The sequence below is a fragment of the Peromyscus californicus genome, unplaced genomic scaffold, assembly GCF_007827085.1.
Source record: "Peromyscus californicus insignis strain IS unplaced genomic scaffold, ASM782708v3 Scaffold_1__1_contigs__length_55948999, whole genome shotgun sequence".
Lineage (NCBI taxonomy): Eukaryota > Metazoa > Chordata > Mammalia > Rodentia > Cricetidae > Peromyscus > Peromyscus californicus.
The window spans coordinates 28,514,951-28,538,599 of NW_026294492.1; the positions used below are offsets into that span (position 1 = coordinate 28,514,951).

At 40.2% G+C, this 23,649-nt stretch overlaps 1 protein-coding gene across 2 annotated transcripts in view; it reads right to left on the bottom strand.

Annotated features, from left to right (window-relative positions):
- Strn (striatin) overlaps positions 1-23,649 on the bottom strand; it is an 87,236-nt gene that overhangs the window by 12,121 nt on the left and 51,466 nt on the right. The window contains exons 7-14 of one of the 2 annotated variants that reach the window (XM_052746305.1): positions 19,640-19,775; positions 14,544-14,654; positions 12,216-12,302; positions 11,636-11,779; positions 8,381-8,517; positions 3,484-3,659; positions 1,001-1,048; positions 111-232 (exon numbers count right to left, since the gene is read on the bottom strand). In XM_052746305.1, the coding sequence (XP_052602265.1) occupies positions 111-232; positions 1,001-1,048; positions 3,484-3,659; positions 8,381-8,517; positions 11,636-11,779; positions 12,216-12,302; positions 14,544-14,654; positions 19,640-19,775 (961 nt within the window). The remainder of the gene's footprint in view (positions 1-110; positions 233-1,000; positions 1,049-3,483; positions 3,660-8,380; positions 8,518-11,635; positions 11,780-12,215; positions 12,303-14,543; positions 14,655-19,639; positions 19,776-23,649) is intronic. The other variant, XM_052746306.1, reaches the window with a different exon arrangement.

A 23,649-nucleotide genomic window follows, 5' to 3' on the forward strand; every position in this document is an offset into this window, starting at 1 on the left:
CGCCACCACCGCCCGGCTTGTTTTTTAAACATATAATTTTACCCTTAATATACACTGTGAAGAGAATATAGAAAGACAACGCTGTTTCAGAACTGTGGTGAAGCCCATACCGTAAGAGTCATAGGGGTCGATGTTGGGATTGGTGGTGTTCCAGCCCTGAATCAGTCCGTCCGTACCACCGCTGTAACACTGCTCACCATTGCTGCTCATGACTACACACAGCACTGGACCTCTGGGACATCAAATTAATCAACAGCTGTTAAGTAAACTGCTAGTCTCAAACAGTAATTCTTCGACGTAACTTGTCAAAATTTAGAATGTTCAATTACTCAAACGCCATTCTACTTTCCAGCTTTTAACAATGATTAAAAACACTATTGAAGTACTATTCATTTTTCTTTCTTTGCCAAAGCAAAGGCTGGTAAATTATGGCCTTGAGGCCAAATTCATCTTGTAGTCCTAGTACAGGCCTCAAGCTATGAATGCTTTTTACATTTTTAAAGGTTAAAACAGCACCACACACAGCAACAACAAAACCAAGAATGTAACACGAATTAAGACCCTTAGTTCAATCCCCAACAAAAACCAAACCAAAAGCTAAAAGAGGACCAAAAAAAAAAAGTTCAACAGAGAGTATATGGTCTGCTAAACCTGAAAAATATTTACTTTCTCATCCTTTACATTTTGTCAATTTCTGTGATTAAATCAAGTGAAGACATGCCTCTTATACACAAGTGAAAATTAAGAAAATACGTAATTACTATAGAAAAATTATTGGTTAAAAATACAAGCGGCGAGCCGGGTGGTGCATGCCTTTAATCCCAGCACTCGGGAGGCAGGGGCAGTTGGATCTCTGTGAGTTCAAGGTCAGCCTGGGCTACAGAGCGAGTTCCAGGACAGGCTCCAAAGCTACACAGAGAAACCGTGTCTCCAAAAATCCAAAAAAATAAAAAATAAGAAAAAGATGTTGACTTAAAATAAAGAAAAGTCACATACTTACTTATGAGCCCTGAACGTATAGATAGGCTCCACGTCAAGAGAAGTACTCCTAAACCAGAGAAAGAAGACGACTGTTAGCATCCCACATTTCAGTAGTGAAGAGTAGGACGAAGTCATAGTACTGTGGTCAGAAATAGACTCCTTGGTATAATATCCTCAGCCTCAAGATACAGAGGCTCATCTAATCCCAATCATACCTTCACAGCATGGACACACTCCCACCTTAGCAGTGGCACCTTGTTACACAGCCTCCCCACGCAGATACAATTCGTCCAATAATGGTACCTGACCTTCTCACACTGCTACAATTTGTCTACTAACGTTACATGGCCTCTCTACACTGTTACAATTCGTCCAATGTTACAGGGTCTCCTCACACAGTTCCAATATGTCCACTAATGTTACAGGGCCTCCTCACACAGTTCCAATATGTCCACTAATGTTACAGGGCCTCCTCACACTGTTACAATTCATCCACTAATGGGAGAAAGAGCATCATTCACAAGAGAAAACAGGGCTGTGAAGGGTAATTTTCAGAATGTAATTTCCAGTTATATCATTAATTGACTAATACAGGGAAGTTTTAATTATTTCAGAACTTCAAATTATCCTATATTTAAAATAAAACAAAATCTAGATAGTATCAAATATTCAACATGAATAACAACCTAAATATAGAAAGTCAAGGCCTGAACTATACACACAGCAGGAGTTCAGCAAACGGTACTTTAACTTCCCTGTGTTTTCATGAAGGTTAACATTCTGGGGAAACTGCCAAGTCATCAGTTCATTACTAAGAACTGGACTCTGAGTGTACTGCCTTACCCAATAGCAAGGATTCATCCTAGACACTGGTTAAAGACAAGAACTCACCATTTGCTACATCATGTTGCAGGAATCTGTAAGTACACATTATCTTTCCTCAAGTCACTCAGCTCAAAGGTCACTAGGCTACTGTTATTTGCTTGTGTAGATACTTTATTAATTTGTTTTTGCTATTTTCCTAAATCAGACATTTATATTTAGCTCCATATGACTGAGCTGGAATCAGAACTAGCATACGGTGACTTGGCAACCAGACAGGCAAAGGCACAGCGTATCAAAGGGAATAACCCCTCTGCTGACCCTCATGCACACTCTGTATCCAGCATTTGTCCTGTCCTGACTGGTGCCTTTTAAACTGGGCAGCAGCATCTCCTACAAGCAGTACAACTTCTGTGGCGCCTATGTTATGGTCTGTTATACTCTTAGTTGTACTTTGTGCCTCACACAGCAGAGGGATCCTTGCTGGTGGAGGCTGGTTCTGGATGAGGGGATGGATCCATGGAGGGTGAGCTCCAGAAGGGCCTCATCAACTAGACCTGCTCTAGCTTGGAAGCTAAGGAAACAGTTTATAGGACAGCGTGCCTGTTGACGTTCATACACTAAGCCAAGAATGAACAGCCAAGCAAAGACAACAGTATCCTGATTCAGCTCAGACAAACCGGTGAGTATGGAAAACTTGTTGTCAGAGAAAAAGCTAAGGCCATAGGAAAGTCCTTTACCGTGTCTTCACTTTGTAAATCCAAACTCTGTAAATAATGGACCAGCGTGAGGTTTAATAATGCTACCTGTTCCTACTTATATCTCTTTACATTAATAGAAATCTTCATTGCCAGCAAGAGGCCCCGCTTATAAATAAAACAGTCACTCGAAACGCTTATGCATAAGGACTGTAATCAGCATTCACAAACCCTTGGGAACCATCATATAAAAACCCTTAGACTGGCCGGGCGGTGGTGGCGCATGCCTTTAATCCCAGCACTCGGGAGGCAGAGCCAGGAGGATCTCTGTGAGTTCGAGGACAGCCTGGGCTAACAAGTGAGTTCCAGGAAAGGCGCAAAGCTACACAGAAAAACCCTATCTCGAAAAACAAAAAAAAAAAAAAAAAAAAAAAAAAAAAAAAGACCCTTAGACTGTCTGGAGGATTTACCTATGACATGTTAAAGAATAAAGAACCTGGCCGGGCGGTGGTGGCGCACGCCTTTAATCCCAGCACTCGGGAGGCAGAGCCAGGCGGATCTCTGTGAGTTCGAGGCCAGCCTGGGCTACCAAGTGAGTTCCAGGACAGGCGCAAAGCTACACAGAGAAACCCTGTCTCGAAAAAACCAAAAAAAAAAAAGAAAAAAAGAAAAAAAAAGAATAAAGAACCAGAAGAGAGATTTGGGAAATATAACAGAAAATTATTATTATTATTATTACTATTATTATTATCATTATTTTTGTTTTTTGGAGAAAAGGTTTCTCTGTGTAGCTTTGCACTTTTCCTGCAACTCACTCTGTAGCCCAGGCTGGCCTCGAACTCACAGAGATCCACCTGCCTCTGCCTCAGGCGTGCACCACCACTGCCTGGCTCAGAAAATTATTTTAAAATGTCTTTTCCTGTTCATAAATAATTTAACTAGATCTTTTTTTTTAAAAAAAGTAAAAGCAGAATCTTCTCACTTTTTGGCTGGAGCTGTTTTCTGCAGATTCCACATTTTCAGTGTATGGTCCTCTGATGCTGTGATTAAAACAGGCTCGATGGGGTGGAAAGCAAGGGCTCGGATGCCATCAAAGTGACTTCGTAATGTAAACTTAGGGTTCCATGTCTTCCTCAAGGCATCTTTATTATTTGCTATCTATTAAAAAAATAAAACATCAGGTTGGGATAGGTGATTTGCTATTAAACTATTACACTGTACAACTCTCAAAACAATGTATTTTTTAAAGCAAACAACAAACCAATTATCAAGATTAGCAAACCATGGCAGTTTTCACTGAAGACATAAGGAATGTATAATAAGAGAACAGTTAGCATAATTCGGTCTAAAGTGCAGGTAAATAACGATCCCAAACAGATCTCACTATCGCCAGTTTCCATCCTGAATGTTCTTGAAGGCTTGGTCACCAGCCTGTGGCCGGCATTCCCAGGAGGTAGGGTCTTCAGCAGATGGAACCTAGACCGGACAGTGACATCACTGAAAGGTCTATCCTTGGGAGAAGCAGAAGCCCAGGCCTCTCCTCTCCCTGTTTCCTGAATACCATGAAGCAAGCGGCTTCTTCTGACACTAACACCTCACTACAAGTCCAACCAACATGGACTGAAACTCAAGTGAGCCTTCCTTCCTAACAGGTTACTTAGTTCATGTTATTATGTCATAGTGACAGAAAGCTTGCATAATTATTAGAGTGTTTTCAAAATCAAGTAATTCAATTCAAACTGTAGACAGAAAATAATTTGGGTCAAAGAATTGGTTCTTTTTTTTTTTTTTTTTTTTCCTTTAAGCCTATGTCCTCGCTAGTTTTATGTCAACTGTATCAACAAGTTAGTTATCCGGCAAGAGCAAACCTCGATGGAGAAAATGCTTGCAGCAGACTGGCCTATGGGCAAGGCTGTGGTACATTTTCTTGATGGGTGATGGACGTGGGGGAGTCTGGCTCATTGTGGGCAATGCCACCCCTAGGCTAGTGGTCCTGGGCCTTAAGAAAGCAGACTAATTAGTATTGGCATAAAAAACGAATCAATGGAAGACCCTGACATTATTACCTATGAACATCTGATTTTTGACAAAGAAGTCAAAACTGTACAATGGAAAAAAGAAAGCATCTTCAACAAATGGTGCTGGCATAACTGATGTCAACATGTAGAAGATTGCAAATAGATCCATATCTGTCACCGTGCACAAAACTCAAGTCTAAGTGGATCAAAGACCTCAACATAAATCCAGTTACTCTGAACCTGAGAGAAGAGAAAGTAGGAAGTTGTCTTGAACACATTGGCACAGGAGACCACTTCCTAAATATAACACCAGTAGCACAGGTACTGAAAGAAACAATTAATAAATGGGACCTCTTGAAACTGAGAAGCTTTTGTAGGGAAAAGGACATGGTCAATAAGACAAAACAACAGCCTACAGAATGGGAAAAGATCTTCACCAACCCCACATCTGACGGAGGGCTGATCTCCAAAATATATAAAGAACTCAAGGAACTAGACATTAAAATACCGAACAATCCAATTAAAAAATGGGCTACAGATCTAAACAGAGACTTCTCAACAAAAGGATCTCAAATGGCTGAAAGACATTTAAGGAATTTAAGGAATTGCTCAAGATCCTTAGTCATTAGGGAAATGCAAATCAAAACAACTCTGAGATACAATCTTACACCTGTCAGAATGGCTAAGATCAAAAACACTGAAGACAGCTTATGTTGGAGAGGATGTGGAGCAAGGGGAACACTAACTCACTGTTGGTGGGAGTGCAAACATGTACAGCCACTCTGGAAATCAGTATGGTGGTTTCTCAGAAAATTGGGAATTAATCTCCCTCAAGACCCAGCTATTCCACTCTTGGGCATATACCCAAGGGATGCTCAATCACATCACAAGGACATATACTCAACTATGTTCATAGCAGTATTATTCCTAACAGAACCTGGAAACAACCCAGATGTCCCTCAACTGAAGAATGGAGAAAGAAAATATGGTACATATACACAGTGGTTTTACTCATTTTTTTTTACATTATTATTCAGCTGTAAAAAACAGTAACATCATAAAATTTGCAGGGAAATGGATAGAACTAGAAAATATCATCCTGAGTGAGGTAACCCAGACTCAGAAAAAAAAAAAACATGATATGTACTCATAAGTGGATATTAGATATAAAGCAAACAATAACCAGACTGCAACCTACAGTTCTAGGGAAGCTAAGAAACAAGGAGGACTCTTAAGAGGGACATATGTTTCTCCTTGGGAAGGAGAAACAAGAGATCTCAATGAGCAAACTGGGAATGGGGGGGGAGAAGGGAGGGGGGATGAGAACATGAGGGAATGAGATGGTCGAGCTGAGGAAGGGACAGAGTGGGAGAGCAATGAAAGAGATATCTTGATAGAGGGAGATATCATGGGAATAGGGAGAAACCTGGTGCTAGGGAAATTCCCAGGAATCCACAGGACGATCCCAGATTAGACTACTAGCAATAGTGGAGAGGGTGCCTGAACTGGCTTATCCCAGTAATTAGATTGGTGAATACCCTAACTGTCATCATAGAGCCTTCATCCAGTAACTGATGGAAGCAGATGCAGAGATCCACAGCCAAGCACCAGGCTGAGCTCCAGAAGTCAGAAATCGAAGAGAGGGAAGAGGGATTATGTGAGCAAGGGGGTCTCAAGATCATGATGGGGAAATCTTCAGAGACAACTGAACCAACCTCATGGGAACTTATGAACTTTAGATGGACAGCTATGAAACCCTTCATGGGACTGGACTAGGCCCTCTGCATACAGGAGACAGTTGTGTAGCTTCATCTGTTTGAGAGGTCCCTAGCAGTGGGATCAAGATCTATCCCTGTAGCCCATTATCTATGGTGGGACACCTTGCACAACCTTGATGCAGGAGTGAGGGGCTTGGTCCTGCCTCAACTGAACGTGCCAGACTTTGCTGACTCCCCGTGGGAGGCGTTACTGTTTTGGAGGAGGGCGGGGGAGAAGCTAGGGGGGAGCGGGAGAAGGGATGAGAGGGAGATCTGTGGTTGGTATGTAAAATGAATAAAAAAATTTCTTAAATGAAAAGAAAGAGAGAGAGAGAGAGAAAAGAAAGAAAAAAAGAAAGAAGGAAGGAAGGAAGGAAGGAAGAAAGAAAGAAAGAAAGAAAGAAAGAAAGAAAGAAAGAAAGAAAGAAAGAAAGAAAGAAAGGCTGAGCAAGCCAGTAAGCAGTAAGCAGACTTCTTCCACAGCCTCTGCTTTGGCTCCCCCTTACAGGTTCCTGCCCTGACTTCCTTCCTTAGGCTGTAATGTGCAATTGTGAGCAGAAATAAAACTTTTTCTACCCAAGGTGCTTTTGATCATGGTGTTTCATCTCAGCAATAGAAACCCTAAGACACCTTGTCAATTTAAAATATGATCACATTTTTGTGACTTTTAATTCTTTCTTCCCCAAGATGGAAACAAGATTTATAAACTCGAAATAGAAAATGTAAAAATGGCCGAGAATGGTGTCACACACCAGACCTCAGGAGGCCTTGGAGGTTTAGAATCCAAGGCAATCACTGAGCTACTCTCCTGCCTGCATTTTCTCTTCACACATGCACCCAGAGTGCGGACATCATAGAGGGACCATGTGGTAACACAGTAAAGTATTCAGCCAATGACCAGCAAGAACCACAGCCTGCCAACAACTCTGAGAGAGCTTGGTCTTCTCCAAATCAAGTTTTCAAGTAGGAACATAGCCAACGCCAACCTCTTTACTTCAACTACATAAAACCTACAGCCAGTATGACACAGACAAGCCAGTCTGCACAGCCCAGACTCTGGATGCAGAGGGATGTGAAGGTGATGGCTTTTTTTCTTTTATTAAAAATTGATTTTTTTTTTCATACAACATATTCTAAGTACAGTTTCTCTCTCCCAATTCCTCCCTACCTCCCCTCCTATCTGAATTTCCACCTTTTCTCTCTCTCATTAGAAACCAGACATCTAAATAATGAGATAAAACAAAAACAAGTGGACAGGACAGAACAGAGTACAAAGAACCAAAGGAAAAGCACAATAAACACATACAGACACAGACACACATGTTTGCACACACAGAAATCCCACAAAACCTGAAACCATAATATACATTCACAAAGAATCTGCAAGGTTTAAAAAAGAATCTAATTATGAGACCAAGAACCTCCAAAATGCCATTAATTCATTTTGTACTTTTTTTAAAAGTATAGCAATAGATTGCAGGCGTGTTTAATATAACACAGAACTACCTTTGGAAATAAGGTGAAGAGATAACAATTTTTCCAGAGGGGGAGAAGTGAGTTTGCATCAGAACGATGTCTGAGTCCCGTCAGCTACTGGATAAGGTCTCCGTGGTTTAGGTAGAGAGGACAAAAGTACACAAAGGGAAATTCTGCTTCTAGCCATTGTAGACTAGGTAATTTGGACAAGCTCTGTTGTAGGGACACGTAGAAAAGAAGTCAACAAGCCATGAGGAAAGGCCGGGCTACCCAGGGAGCCCACACTGGACAATGTACTGAAGAGGCAGGCAAACGCTGCTGGTAAGTAAGACATCAACTTATCGCAGGCGCCTAACCAAAAACACAGCTCATACTTTGCAATGGAAAAGAGACTTCCTTTCCCTACCTAAAACCAACACACACACACACGCTATAGTGACCTACAGATCTAGACAAAGCCTCTAACTTTAATCTCCAGGTTACTTAGAAAATATAAGCTCATTTTTATATCCGTCTTTGCAAAGTTTGAAATTAAAACTAAGCCGAGACCCACACTTGTGAAAAGGTTTTTACCTCCACCATCTTTTTCTATCAACACAGTGATGACATACAAAATACAACTACTTACATCGTAGGCCAGCGAGTCTGCCTCATTGGCCACCGTGAGGCCTGCTAATTCTCCAAGCCCCAGTTCACTTTCGAGGGCTTCATCTGCTCCCATGATAAAGGACTTCCCGGAAGAAGGAGGAAACGTCAGCGCTTCCACTGAGGGAGACAAAGCCCAGTTACACGTCCGAACACTTCACAACTAGTCTAACCTCTTGCTTAATTACACTCCGATAAGGGAACATGTACACTTTTTTTTTGCTCTATTTTTGTTTTTGGAGCCAGGCTGGCCCAGAACAAAGGCAATTCTCTTGCCTCAGCCTCTTAAGTGCTGGAATTACAGGCCAGAGGGGGTATGCCCCTATCTTACATTACTGTTAGACAATTCTGTAAACAGTGAAATCCCATGAGCAGGAAAGTCCTAAAGACCGCTCTTTCATACACTATCCTGCTAGCAGCAGCATCTAATTAGAAAAGTAAAACAGAAACAAATCTAATAATTTATTGTTCTTTCCTTTATTATTATATAGAAAATAGTATGATTATAGTAAATTTTCTATTTGATATTTCATGCTAATTACTCAAATAATGTCTATCAATTACGAAGTCTACTAACAAGTGGTTCTTGCTATATGTCGAACACCATTGGTCTCATTCAAAATAAAACTAATCAATTCTATAATCTCAAATACTGAAGACATTTCAAAATGAAAAACTGTACAATGTGCCTACTTGAGAAAAATTGATACACAGTGTGAAAAGTCAGCATTATCTAGTGACGGGTGGTTAAAGGGGCCCCACAGGATGTTCCACCTTGGTAACACTCTACCTCTTGATCTGGGTGATGGCATGAACAGTCAGTGGCTAATTTTGAAGTGTGAAGATTTAATGAGCTGTTCCCATTAGTACACATGCTTTATTTCATTTAAAGAGGTTTTAAAATCCATTTCAGAACTTTAATAGATGTCAACTGTGCTTTGAGATGGAGTTTTACTGTGAAATCAATTTGAACATTCTTACTTTGTAACTCTGAAAACAGCACTTCAATCTTTTCAACAAGCATCACTGAAGAGCCAGTGAAAAGCAAAATGCTAAATTAAGATTTTTATGAAAGAAAACAATTCCAAAAAACGCCTTTCCAGAGGAGGTTGCTTTACTGATTAGAAACATTTAAGATAAATTTAACAATTCAAGGCATTTGCTAAAAAGATGTTATCTTTTAAACAAAGAAGCAAGTTAATCATATCGAGTACACAGCAGACTTAAAAGTTGTTTTTCTGTGCTTCAGCTAATCATGTTTAATAATAGCTACTTGTTGAACACATTAAATAATAGTTATTTGCTTTTAAAAACAGTAGTGGTATCTGGGTGTGGTGGTGCACACTTTTAATCCCAACACTCTGGAGGCACAGGCAGATGAACCTCAAGTCCAGCCTGGTCTACATAATGAGCTCAGGTTAGCCAGGGATAAATAGTGAAAAGAACCTAGTAGTAGTAACAGAAACTCAAAATCTTTGTCAGAAAAAAAGAAAATCACTATCAGCATAAAACAGAATATGAATTAAACTGAGTGGCATTAAGAAAAATGGGCTTCACCTAGAATGCAGTGTATCATCTGGAGGGTTCAAATAACCCACGTGTTTGTGGAGTGAAAGTGTCCAAACAGTAATTTTCAGGCCTAAATTTCAAATAATTCATGTGTGCCTAGGAGACCAGGCATTCAGCAGGTGTCTTTTGTTTCTTCTGGTTTTTCATTTCTAACATTTTCATACAAATGACCTCGTCCCTGAAGCCTAAGACTCTGGGGACAGACCACGGTGTGGATTAGTACTAACTAATTAATACTCTAGGAAGGTCTAGTCAGCGGTCAGAAGAGAAAGCAACAGGGACATCATGTCTCTAAGTGGGTGGGCATATTGTTCTCATTGGCCTCAGAAGTTAAGAAGCAGGTTACAATGCCACCCTTAATAAGCTTTTAGAAAAATAACTGGAATTTCAAATGCTACACCAAGTATGGAAGCTTTTCCTGAAAGCTGGGTGAAGAATCTTTAGTAACAGGCAATTAAATATGCAAGCAAATACTCTCTCCCTTCCCCCACCTCACCTCTCCCCTCCACTCACTCCTCTAATCTACTGCAGGGGATAGAACTGAGCTCTGTGGGACAGGTAGATGCTCTATCACCAAGCGTCTCCCACCCTGAACTCTTTTTGTATTTATATGCCACAGAATTGCACTACGAAAAACTAAAAACAACCAAAAAATTCAAGAGAAAAGATTTTATTTCAAATCTAAAGTATAATATACAGCATTAAAACTGAGCTTGAAAATTATCAACATATGTTTTGGTTTTTCAAGACAGGGTTTCTCTTGTATAGCTCTGGAGCCTTTCCTGGAACTTACTCTGTAGACCAGGCTGGCCTTGAACTCACAGAGATCCACCTGCCTCTGTCTCCTAAGTGCTGGGATTAAAGGCGTGCGCCACCACCGTCCAGCTAATATATGACTTTATATTAAACATAAAACAAAATAGAACTATTCTACATGATGGCTGTAACTATGTTAAAAACCATATAAAGTGGGGCTGGAGAGATGGCTCAGAGGTTAAGAGGCTGTTCTTCCAGAGGTCCTGAGTTCAATTCCCAGCAACCACATGGTGGCTCACAACCATCTGAAATGAGATTTGGCGCCCTCTTCTTGCCTGCAAGCATGCATGTAGGCAGAACACTGTATACATAATAAATAAATAAATCTTAAAAAAAAAAGAAATCTTTAAAAAAAAAAACCATATGAAGTGGATAAGGTCTTCTAGAGGGAACAGGAAACACAGGAAGCAGAAAATATGAACACAGACGGCTTTCCCTTCATTCTGTTGTTGTTGCTTTGAGACAGGGTCTCACTATGCAGCCCTTAGCTGGTCTGGAACTTGCTCTGTAGACCAGGCTGGCCTCAAACTCTCAGAGAACTGGCTTCCTCTGCCTCTGAGTACTGGGATTAAAGCATGTGTCACCATGCCCAGTGTCCCTTCATTTTTTAAATCAATAACAAATTAAGCATGTTGTCTTTCAAAGTGAACATTTAGTACCAATTTTTAGACTCAATTTTCTCAATGTTGGAGTGGAGTAAGCCTGTTATCAGTCTGTTCAGTCAATGGAGCTAGGGGATATTCTAACCAGAAATGAAGAGCTGGTTCTGGAGTCAAGCCCCTGACTTAAGAAAGTGGCCATGTGCAGACTGAGTGCGAAGGTGCCCACCCCAGCCACAGGTCCAGGTGCTCACCTTCATCTGCCCTACTGATCTCCTGCTCAGGAAGCCTGGAGCTGCTGGGTCTGGAAGGGGAGCCAACAGATGGCTGCAGTGAGGGAAGTTCATCAACATCTCTCAAATTAGCAAGCATGTCCTGTAGTTTTGACCTATTGGGCCCTAGCCAAAAGCGGGGAGGGCAGAGGAGAAAGAAAGAGGAAACAGAATCACTCATTTCATAAAAACCGTACAATAAACTTGTTCACATCTGCCAACATCTACCTTTCAAACACCCTACTAGATCAATGAGGAGCAGTTATTTTCAAATTTTAAGAGTTGACTATTTCTGGAAAAGTTATATTTAAGTATATATTTTTGTAAATTAAGTTAATGGGAGCACTACATGAAAAGAATGTCAAGTCCAGTATGTATCATTAAAAGTCACACTTATCTACAAGAAACCAACAACTACTGGTCTAAATGAAGACAAGACAATCAGAGATCATGAACCAAATGTGAACTCCAGTAAACAATAGACCCCTGCGGCTCAGTTTCATTCACTGCTACAGCCTGCAATGGAACCCACGTGAAGTCTCATGCCCTGCTGGTTACTTACCTGGGCTTTGGTTCTTCATTCTCCCACATCCCTGTTTTGACTGTTTTATATAGGATAGAGGCTGAAACAGATCTTCGGTAGTTTTTCCTGTTACAAGTTTAATTAAGAATGGGAAAATCTTACCCATAGTCCGTTATGGTATTTCCTATACCAGCAAAGAATACAACTATTTCTAAGCAATTTTCACTAATACCTAGAAAAATTTAAGATAGTATGATTTGAGTACACAATTTGACTGGATATACTTACACCAGACCCATTAAAAACAACCAGTTTACAGTGGGTAACAGCTCAATTAAAAAGTCTATTTTGGTAGCTTATGAATAAATGTTCCGTGTACAAATTCAAAGCTTTACTTCCTTTTTCTCTTTATCACAGATCTTCACTTGTCCTCATACTACTGTTTTAACAAAATAACAAGTGAAAACAGTAACTAATGTGCTGACCTAGGACTACACTCATCCTCAGTGCAAGGCATTTCATTTCTCTCCCAGAGTTAACACTTCTCCACTTAAAAAGCCCATGTACTATATATACATTTCAATCCGCATCTCACTCCCCAAGTGCAGGGAATCCAACTGCTTCTGTTCATAGGAAGACTATTCCAGTCAAATGGTGCAGTTTTAGATCTAAATTCTAACCACAACGTAAGAGTAGATGAGTTCCACACAAATCTTGGCTACCTTTCCAACTAAAAGATCTTTACATTCCAAGATACTCATTTTATTACATAATGACCCAAAGAAATATACTGACATTGATTTAATCTGGAAATAATCTCTAATGCATGATATACAAATTTTCCTCAACATTTTAGTTTAACTGACTTGGACTGGTTCTAAAAGCCATAGCAATTCATGTCTCAGTATATTTTTTAAGTTTAAAGTTTTTAGCATATTTCAATAGAAGGATCAAACAGTTTTGTTTTAATGTTGATCTTTCTCATTCTGATTTTATCTATTTTGAGATAACATGAAATGATCTCATCTCTCAGTAATTGTTAAAATTGTGCTAACATCAATAATGGACATAGACTTTTCAATGAATTAAAAAAGATTTTAAATAAATATTTCACTGTTTTAATGAAAACTACCAGATTGTAAAACAAGGTCTGCCAGGAATGACTGGTCTTGATATGTTTTACCATAATTAAAAAGTAACGAAGGAATACAGCATTTCCTTCTAGTCTTTCACAACTTGGAAATCCGTTTCTCACTAAATTTAGATTTTCATCTCATTTTGTAGAAAATAGATGTACTATTTTCACATCTCGAAGGATGAAATTCCTATTGCCATGAAAGGGAAAAGCCACGTTTATCACATCAGTAAGTAGAAGCACAAGAAGATAGTTTAATCTTACTCTCTGTGAAGATGCTTTGTTTTGTTTTTTGAGACGAGGTCTCGTGTATCCTGGGATGTTCTCTAACTCCTTACATAGCTAATAGGACCTCCTGTCTCTACCCATAGTGCTGGGATGACAGACGTGTGTCGCCACACCCAGTTTCCGAAGCTTCAGCGATGAGTCCAAGGCTTTGTGCATGCATTCTAGAGAACCACTAGAACTGAGCTACATCCCAGCCCCTAAAAAGCTGTTGAATATTGTTTATCAAGGTCTTGAAAGGATTTATTTTTCTATTTTACATATTTAACTAGATCTATTGATAAGCTTTTCATTTGTATGATGAGTTATATGATCCACAGGGCTATAAATTTAATTTTGGCTTCTGTTTCTGATGTGGCATACATTTTATTGAAAAGAAGAAAAAAGATAATTGGTAATACTGCTATTAATTAAGCTGGCCAAAACATTTACACTAGAAAACAGACCCAATTCAATGATGTTTGACTGCGTGCCCTGTACAGCATATAGAGATGAGGGCAAATGAATTTCATGTTGTGAACACACGGACTATTCAGGGGTAGAAATTAACGTCTTTTTGTCTCAGGATCTGAAAGTATAAGCAGTAACTCGGGTGGACTGAGAGCACATCAAGTTTAAATAAGATTTATAAACTGTCACTGGAAATAAACATCCTTGTGACTGAGCACAGACCTTCCAAAGCCAACGCATCTCTATGTTCACATGCATAGGCTGACATTCGCACGAGGTTTACATTTCTGTTAAAGTTCCAGATTCATATCCGATTTTTGTTTAATTCAAAGTCACTGCCACTTAATTTCAACCCCTGAGAGATGGCGCAAAGGATAGCGGTCGGGAGGGAGCAGAAATGAAAAGAGTAAGTAGTTTGAGGAAAACATTGAGGAAAAGCCTCGGGAGATGTCGCGATGCAGAGTCTGTAGTTTAGAGACACAATGTTTTCCACTTACTCTTCACCCCCTTCTTCCCCTTTCTCTCCTTTTTGTACTGCTCCTTCAGTTTGGTAATTACTCCCTGGTCCACATTCCAGGCTTCAGTCACCAGACACTGATCTTCCTTTTCTAAACAGAGTGAGACAAACAGTCTTTCTTCAATAAAATATCCAACACTCTAAATCAATGTCTGAAAGACATCATGATGTTCTTCATAATATCACTCACCCAAAAAAAAAAAAGCCATTTTTATACTCAGATACATAACATACAAAGTGTAACAACAAAGGTCAATCTGATTTCCTAAATGACAAAACATTTCCTTTGAAAAAGACAGAAAAAATAAATTTCATTAAGTCCAACATGTTATAATCATTTTCAATGAATTTCATATCATATGTATACAGTGATAGATTATTATTAAAAGACTACACAAAATCATCTTCAATGGTCTTTTCAAGAATTTTAGACAGGCCACTCTGGCCAGGGAAGCAGACGAGCCACCATCTTGGAGAAGCCTCCTCCTGCAGCATTTGGGAACAAATACAGAGACCCACAGCCAGACACTATGCAGAGAGTGAGAAACCTCAGAACACTCAGCCCTAAATGGGAGGTCTCCATCAAATGCCTCCCCTCAGAGATGACCAGGGAACCCTGCGGAAGAGGAGGCAGTGTAAGAGCTCGAGTGGATGGAGGACACCAAGAAAACAAGGCCTTCTAAATCAACAGGATCAAAGATCATGAACTCACAGAGGCTGAAGAGCAAGCATAGGGCCCGCACCGCACGGGTCGCCACCGGGTCCTCTGCATGTATGTTATGGCTTCCAGTTTAGAGTCTCTATGGGACTCCTGAGTATGTGAACGGTCATTATGCCTTTCTGGGCTCTTTTCCTTCTGTCTGTTTGTCTTGTTCAACTCAGAGGTGTTAATTTTGTTTTCTATTATTATGTTATTATTAAGATATGAAATAAATCTTTTTAAAAAAAATAATTGTCGCTGGGCGGTGGTGGCATACGCCTTTAATCCCAGCACTCGGGAGGCAGAGGCAGGCGGATCTCTGTGAGTTCGAGGCCAGCCTGATCTCCAAAGCGAGTTCCAGGAAAGGTGCAAAGCTACACAGAGAAACCCTGTCTCAAAAAACAAAACAAAAAAAAAAATTGTCGAGAGAGAGAGAGAGAGAGAGAGAGAGAGAGAGAGAGAGAGAGAGAGAAAGCGCGCGAGCAAGCGAGCGCAGGAGGGAGGGAGGAAGGAAAGAAAGAAAAAGGAGGTTTGTACTTTGGGTATGTGCTACTGATTTTATGAACAATGCGAGATCCACCAGTGGGCATCAGAGGAGCAGGATCTTCACCTACAAGACCCAGTACACTGAGTACTTGATCAGTCTATTTTTTGAAATAACACTGGAATTACCTGAAATAAATCAGAATAAACAGAAACTATTTTTAAAGCAATTTAAGTTTCAATCTAGTTCAGCAAAGTGTCTGTTGGATCTCTGATATAACATCTATCCGTAGTGAGAATAGTCTATTCTTCCAGAAGGACTAACCAATTTTAAAAATGCTAATTTGGGGGGGCTGGAGAGACGGCACAGTGGTCAAGAGCACTGGCTGCTTTTCCAGAGGTCCTGAGTTCAATTCCCAGTTCACAATCATCTCTAGTGGGATCTGATGCCCTCATAGAGCACTCATATACATAAAATAAATAAATCTTTTTAAAAAATGCTAATTTTTACCAAGTCTTTCCAAAATTTTACTTATTTATCACTTTGTGTATGTGTGCTCCCATCCCAAGAGCCATAGCACACATGTGGAGGAGGTCAGGAGTAGGTTCCAAGGGTCAAACTCAGGCTGCCAGGTTTGGCATCAAGCACTTTTACTTGCTAAGCCATCCTGGTAGCCTTAAAGACATAATAATAAACTGGCTGCTCTTAAAAATTAGAATAATTTTATCTCTTAGAGAAAAAACATCAGCCTTCTTATAGTTTCAAGGGATTCATAATAACAGCACTCACTATTGTAGTTTTAGCTGTCCTGGAACTCGCTATATGCCCCAGGCTGGCCTTGAACTCATAGAAATCCACCTGCTTACGCCCCCCAAGTTCTTGGGTTAAAGTTGTGCACCATCATGCCTGGCAATTACAAAATTCTTAAAAAAAAAAAAGAAGAAGAAGAAGAAGAAGAGGAGGAGGAGGAGGAGGAGGAGGAGGAGGAGGAGGAAGAGGAGGAAGAAGAAGAAGAAGAAGAAGAAGAAGAAGAAGAAGAAGAAGAAGAAGAAGAAGAAGAAGAAGAAGAAGAACTCAAGGCCAGAGGCTGGAGCAATGGCTCAGGGGGGTTGAGAGCACTCACTGCTCTTTTGGAGGACCCGAGCTTGAGTGTAAGCACCACAGGGGTAGATCATAACTATCTGTAACTCCAGTTCCAGGGATCTCACGCCCTCTTCTCACCTCCTCGGGCACCAGACAGGCACATGGTACACAGACATACATGTAGGCAAAACATTCATTCAGATAAAATAAAATAAATCTAAAGACAAAAATTTAGATGAGATTCCAGGCCAAACTCCTGACAAACAAATCTCCTACCATCTGCGGGCTTCTACCCCCTCCCACTCACTAACAGATCTGGCACATGATCACTGAATTAAAATGTCCCGGTGTACGGCAAGTAACGCTGGGCTGCAGCTCTCTGGCCAGATAAGTTATACAAAAGAGAATCCAACTGCCTGCAGAAAAGTCAGTACCAAGTATGCCTGCAACAGGGCTAGCAATGGAAGACATGGAATCTCTGAGACCCCACCGTGGCACAGGGCTATGCAAGCCCAACTCCTGCACTTGGGAAGTTGTTACTAAAATACCTAAGCCACAAGAAATAAGTGCAGGCGCAGAGGGCAGAAGAGAGACTTTCTGCATTTTCTCCTTGATTTTCAAAAAAAGTCTTCAGATACCTGTTGTGTTCCTTATTGTAGTTATCTGAAATAATTCTAGATTTTGCTTTTAAAAAAGAGCAAAAAGTGGTGGTGGTGGGACAGACGGATGGACACAGTGACAGGACAGCTCCAGTCCCTGACAATGCTCTGAAGATAGATGTGAAAGGAAACTATACAAGTAGAAAATTTACACAATTTAATGAAATATAAAGACCATTTAAAAGTCTAATAAATTATCACTGCTAACATTACTGCACAAGAATAGTAGTATTTACTGGTTGGGGCAAAACCCTGCCAACAAGCTTTAGAAAGCACTTCTTCTTCTCGTTGAGTCCAGAGGACTGAGAAGACAGCAGGGTCCAGACACATAACAGCTCCCTCCTCTCACAGATTTCAACGAAAATAGAAAGTAGATCTTACACTAGTGACTTGCTTAGCACCCCAACAGGAGTATCCACAAGTACCTCTAACACGGCAGTGGGCTTTGATCAGGTGGTGGGGATGTGTGGAGTTTACCCTGAACAGAAAAAAGAACTGGTCAGAGCATCTGCCTCTTCCAGACTGTGTACTGGGATACACACAGTGACAGACCTGTGTACTGGGACACACATAGTGTACATACCTGTGTACTAGAATAAACACATTGTACAGACCTGTGTACTGAGATACATAGTGTACAGACCTGTGTACTGGGATACACACAGTGTACACACCTGTGTACTAGGATACACATAGTGTACACACCTGTATACTAGGATAAACACATTGTACAGACCTGCGTACTGGAATACACAGTGTACACACCTGTGTACTAGGATACACATAGTATATACACCTGTATACTGGGATAAACACATTGTACAGACCTGTGTACTGAAATACACACAGTGTACAGAGAAATATTTTTTCCCCTTTAAAGTGACTGTAAGGAGTTTTCATTGTACAGAGTTCTGACAGAAAAAAAGCTAGAAGACAGGGATTTTATTATTAAAAAATATTAGGAAGCCTGTTCCCTGAACTTACCCAAAAGAGCCTTTCCAGTCACTATGAATGTCAAACAAGTGTGAAGAAAGAAAATTTTTAATGTAAGTCAAAAAGAAAAATACATCTTATTTTTTCCTTTTTAGCTTTAGAATTATTTCATTTCTTTTCTTCAGAGAACAAGTATTTTTTTTTAAAAAAAATTAAGGCTCAAATTAGTATTTCTAATGTTTGTAGCTAAAAGTGTGAAGTAAGATTTTGCTGGACGTAAGTAATACCATGTTGTAGAATTAGTCTGGGCTCCAGCTCTTGAATCTACTGGATTGATACTTAAAGTAGCTGCCTGAACAAAAGCCAGTGAAAAGCTCATAATGTGGTACATCTACATCTAAATGGCACTCAACAATTCCATAAAATAGTATTTGTGTCATGTTTATAGAAACCTTGATCTTTATGGACAAAACATTAAGGAAGTATTTCAAACAAAAGAAATCATTGGTTCATCTTTTACGAACACTAAGGAAGCCTTTTCAGAGGTACACTTAAAACACTCTTACAACTGACATTACATTCTCTCAATAAACACTGGAGCAAATTCTAGGCAGCTCCCTTCTTTTTCTTTCTCTCTTTTACGCACATATACACAAACCTGACAAACTGATCACTTTTGAAGGATTTATCACAATTCTTTAAAGTACTACAATAATCTATCACAGTTCTCCCCAAATATTTGTGTTAATGCTTGCTAGAAGTTTTAGATATTTAGAGCAATTTAAAGCATTCTGAACAAAACCCCCAAAACTGTGCCTACATGATCTATAAAAACCTGAAAAAGCATAGAAACGATAATTTTTTAATATAATTTGTTTTATGTAGAAGACGTAAGACATAAGAAAACCTCTATTACATTCTCATACTCAAGTTTCGCCCAAAATCTAGACCAGCGGGTTCTACTTGTCTGAGCAGAAAGCAAAATAGCCTATGTTTTCATTCAAATTCTCTTCATGCTGTCTTCCTTACACATTGGAGGAGGAGGAGGAGGAGGAGGAGGAGGAGGAGGAGGAGGAGGAGGAGGAAATAGACAATTTTCCTTCAGGTAACCACATACCCTAGACAATCACTGACGTGTGACATTTCAGAGTTGGAGTGTTGCCCTCCTGGTAACACACTAACTCTGCACGCCCTCGACCCTCCAGGACGCTCCTTACCCCAGTCGGTTCCGTCGCCTGCACTCCTGGATTCACTGTCGCCTTCCTCTGACGCGGCGAGGAAGTCAAACTCCTTCAGAGCTTCCTTTGTGTCGCGATCTTCACTGGTATCCGGCAACGCTTTTTTCCGAACAATCTAATAAAGGGAGGGACACAGGTCAAACTAAATATTAGTAATAGTATGCATTTACCAAAAGGAAACAGTATCCCCTTATAACTGAGTAAGCAAAGCAACTGTTTTCTTCAGTATGTATTTGCTGTATTAAAAAACTGTAATACTGTGGGAGGGGGGAGAACAAGGGAATCCATGGCTGATATGTAAGATTAAATTAAATTATAAAATAAAATTTAAAAAAAATTTTTCACTTCAAATGGAAAAAAAACTGTAATACTTAACTCAGTGAAAAATACATTGTATTTTTTAAAAACAAATATTGTACATCTTAAAGCAGTAATTTAAACTTTGTTCAAAGGTATGATAGCTTACTTAAACTAATATATATAGATAGATATAGATAGATAGATAGATAGATAAATAGATAGATATAAATATAGATCTCAATGGATCAGTAAAATTTGTACTTAAGTTACACAGATTACACTCATGTTATGAGAGCAATTAACTCTAACATTTCTTAGATACAGTCTGTGCAGCCTTCAGGCACTCTAATTTAACCCAGACAGGACACATTCCTGAAACTGTGAAATGTTTCCAGAATATAGATGAGGTAACTACAACGTACCCTCACAAAACCCATGTCACAACTACAAACTCAGAAATGAATGTCTTAGGGATCATAAAAACACTGCAGGGTTCCTACAGTCTTTCTACTGTCCTCAACTTCTCTCACAGCTCTATTTTATTTCCCGTCTTACTATGCAGCCCTGGCTAGCCTTGAAACTGAGCTGTTCTTGACTCCAGAACAATGGGATGAGAGTCAAGTACCAAGCTCCCAGCTCAAAAGATCTTCATAGATTCAGTATCCCTCCCCCTAAAACACTGATAATGCAGAAGGAGATAACTCAGACTTAATACAGAATTGTAATGATTCACTTTTACATATTTAAAAATATTTCTGGAACCACAGATCCAGTAGTTTTAAAAGGTAAACCTAGCCGGGCGGTGGTGGCGCACGCCTTTAATCCCAGCACTCGGGAGGCAGAGGCAGGAGGATCTCTGTGAGTTCGAGGCCAACCTGGTCTACAAAGTGAGTTCCAGGAAAGGCGCAAAACTACAGAGAGAAACCCTGTCTCGAAAAACCAAAAAAAAAAAAAGTAAACCTAATAGTGAGTGATGAACCCAACATGCCTGTGCTCTGTGCCAATCTTCATTATCTTTGTTTATATAGGAACTAAACAGGAAAAATCATGAATTATTTAATGAGGTTGTAATTCTCTGTTTAGAGTTATTACCTAAACATTACTCTAAAATCAAGAATATTTTCATGCTTACAGTACTTCTCAACCTAACATCTAGCAAACCCATTAACACAAAAACAAACAACAACAACACCACCCGTGAGACAACCATCAACCTAACATCTAGCGAACCCATTAACACAAAAACAAACAACAACAACAACACCCGTGAGACAACCATAGCAGGTTCTGGGCAGAGCCCACAGTGGTCCTGATAACTTGTTCTAGTTTTGACTGAACAGCAATACTCGGGCATAAAAAATGTCCCTGAAGAGTGGCACCAGAACTGGAGAGACGCTCATCAGTTAAGAGCACTGGCTGCTCTTCCAGAGGGCCTGAGTTCAAGTCCCAGCACCCACCTGATGGCTCATAACTGTCTGTAACTCCAGATCTAGGGGATCTAATGCTCTCTTCTGGCCTCCATGGGCACGGGGCACACACGGTGTTCAGATAAACAAACAGGCAAGCCATCCACACACATAAAATAAAAACAGAATTCAACAACAACAGAAGGAGTGGCACCAACAGGCTACCCTGCCCTCACAACTCCACACACAAGTGCACCAGCTACTCCTAACGGCTTGTGTCTCTCTGATTCTTAGGAAAGCAGCTTTCTTCAGAGAGGCCATCACTGGCGTCAAGACGAAGAGTCCTTGTTCTCACTGCCTAACCAAAGGACAGGGAAAATCCAGAAATAGTACCTGGAACCTCAGAGGTCTTAACGTCTTAGATTTGGGGCTTCAGTTATTACTAAAACATGGTATTGAGTCACAAAAGCAACTCCTAGGACAAACATGCTTCTAGGTAACCTTAAACAAAATGAGACAGGTACCAAGTCTGTCACCATCATTACAGATCATTTTAAATAAACAAAGTCCTGTGTTTTCCTATGTTTAGGTATCAATAAACAAACAACCAAACAAAAAACAAAAACAAAAAACCAGGAACTGTGGCTGCCAAAGGAATATATGAACAGTAAATAGGAAAGGGTAAAATCTGTAATAGTAATACTTTCCTCCCCTGCAACTGAGACTATTACAGAAAACCACAACCGTACACAACACAGAGATCAACAGAGGGAATCCAGCGCCAATGGATACATCTACATCCCAGCTCCTGCATCTATGGCGGCTGGGGTGGAGCCTGTAGGAGACAGAGTATTAGAAGTCCACTGTGAAGCAAGGGAAACTCTGTCCTAGACATGGCTGCAAACAGGACAAGAACAATCGCAATGCCAAAGGACATGTTAACATGAAATTTCGCCCAGTTCCATCCCTAGGTCAAGAACTAGAAGCAACTGTAACTGCTGGGGGAAGGAGAATTAACCCCTCCCATGGATGCACCCCCTCACTGTTGTCCAATGCAGAGTGGTCAGCTCTGAAACCATACGCACACCAACAACAGACTCAGCAAGCTGTGTCTATATATATTGTGTATACACACGGGTACACACATACACGCATACACACATGTGACAATCATAGTTAAAGAAAAAGAGCCCGTTAACTTAAGAGAGCAGAGAGGACGTGGGAGGGTTTCCAGGACGGGTAGCTGGGGCGGGGGTGGAGGAAAGAAAGGGAAGGGGAAAGTGGTAAAATTTTATTTCAATTAAAAACATAGAAAAGGATTTTAAAAAAAAGAAGTATGAGTTCTAGGCTAGACTGAGTTTCAAGCAGGTGAGAAAAAAAGGCAACTTTGAAGATCACTAGAACCCTAGTGATCTTAGCACGAAAGGAATCGGTATTCCCCAGTTGCTAACACAGCACCTCACAGTTCTTAATCCCACTGCCGTTTCCTCCTAAGTTCTTGAACACGGCAAATGTTCCTGCAGAAATCATCCCTTATGCCGAAAGAGATACCACTTTCATGTGTGCGTGATTTCAGGGACCTAACTATTCTCAGACAATGAGGATGACAGGCGGATGATGTGAACAAAAGATGGAGAGTTCTAGATGGCAACACAAGGAACAAGCAAACCCTGAAGTCAAGCAGAGAGAAAGAACAGTGTGTGGCCACAGAGACACTGTGCACACAACAGCCTAAGTGCAGCCAACAGCACCCAAGAGCTGTACTCTCCCAGCTTAAATTATTGAACTTTTTTATTTAAAAAAAAAAATTAAACTTTTTTCCCCTTAAAAACAGAGTCTTTCTGTGTAGTCTTGGCTATCCTAGAGCTCACTGTGTAGACCAAGATGGCCAAGAACTCAAAGAGATCCGTTTGCCTCTGTCTCCCAAGTGCTGGGATTAAAGGTGTGCATCACCATGCCTCACCTTAAAACAATGTTTTTAAAAACCTATTTGCTCTATGAGCATTTTAAAAGGACAAATTTCACTGTACAGAATGTAATTCATTTTCCAAGTCATGCTTACCATTCTATACAGTAAATGCCTTTAAAAATCTTTTTGCCATGTACCTATCAGGCTACAGCTAATTTGAAAATTAATGTAACACGATGTAAAACTTAATAAAACTGTTAAGAAAAATACCCGGGCATTTAAATACCTTTTTCTTCTTGGGCTGGGGTGTTGCATTTGTCTAGTAAACACAAGACCCTGGGTTCAATACCTAGATGGGGTGAAGATGAGGGAGA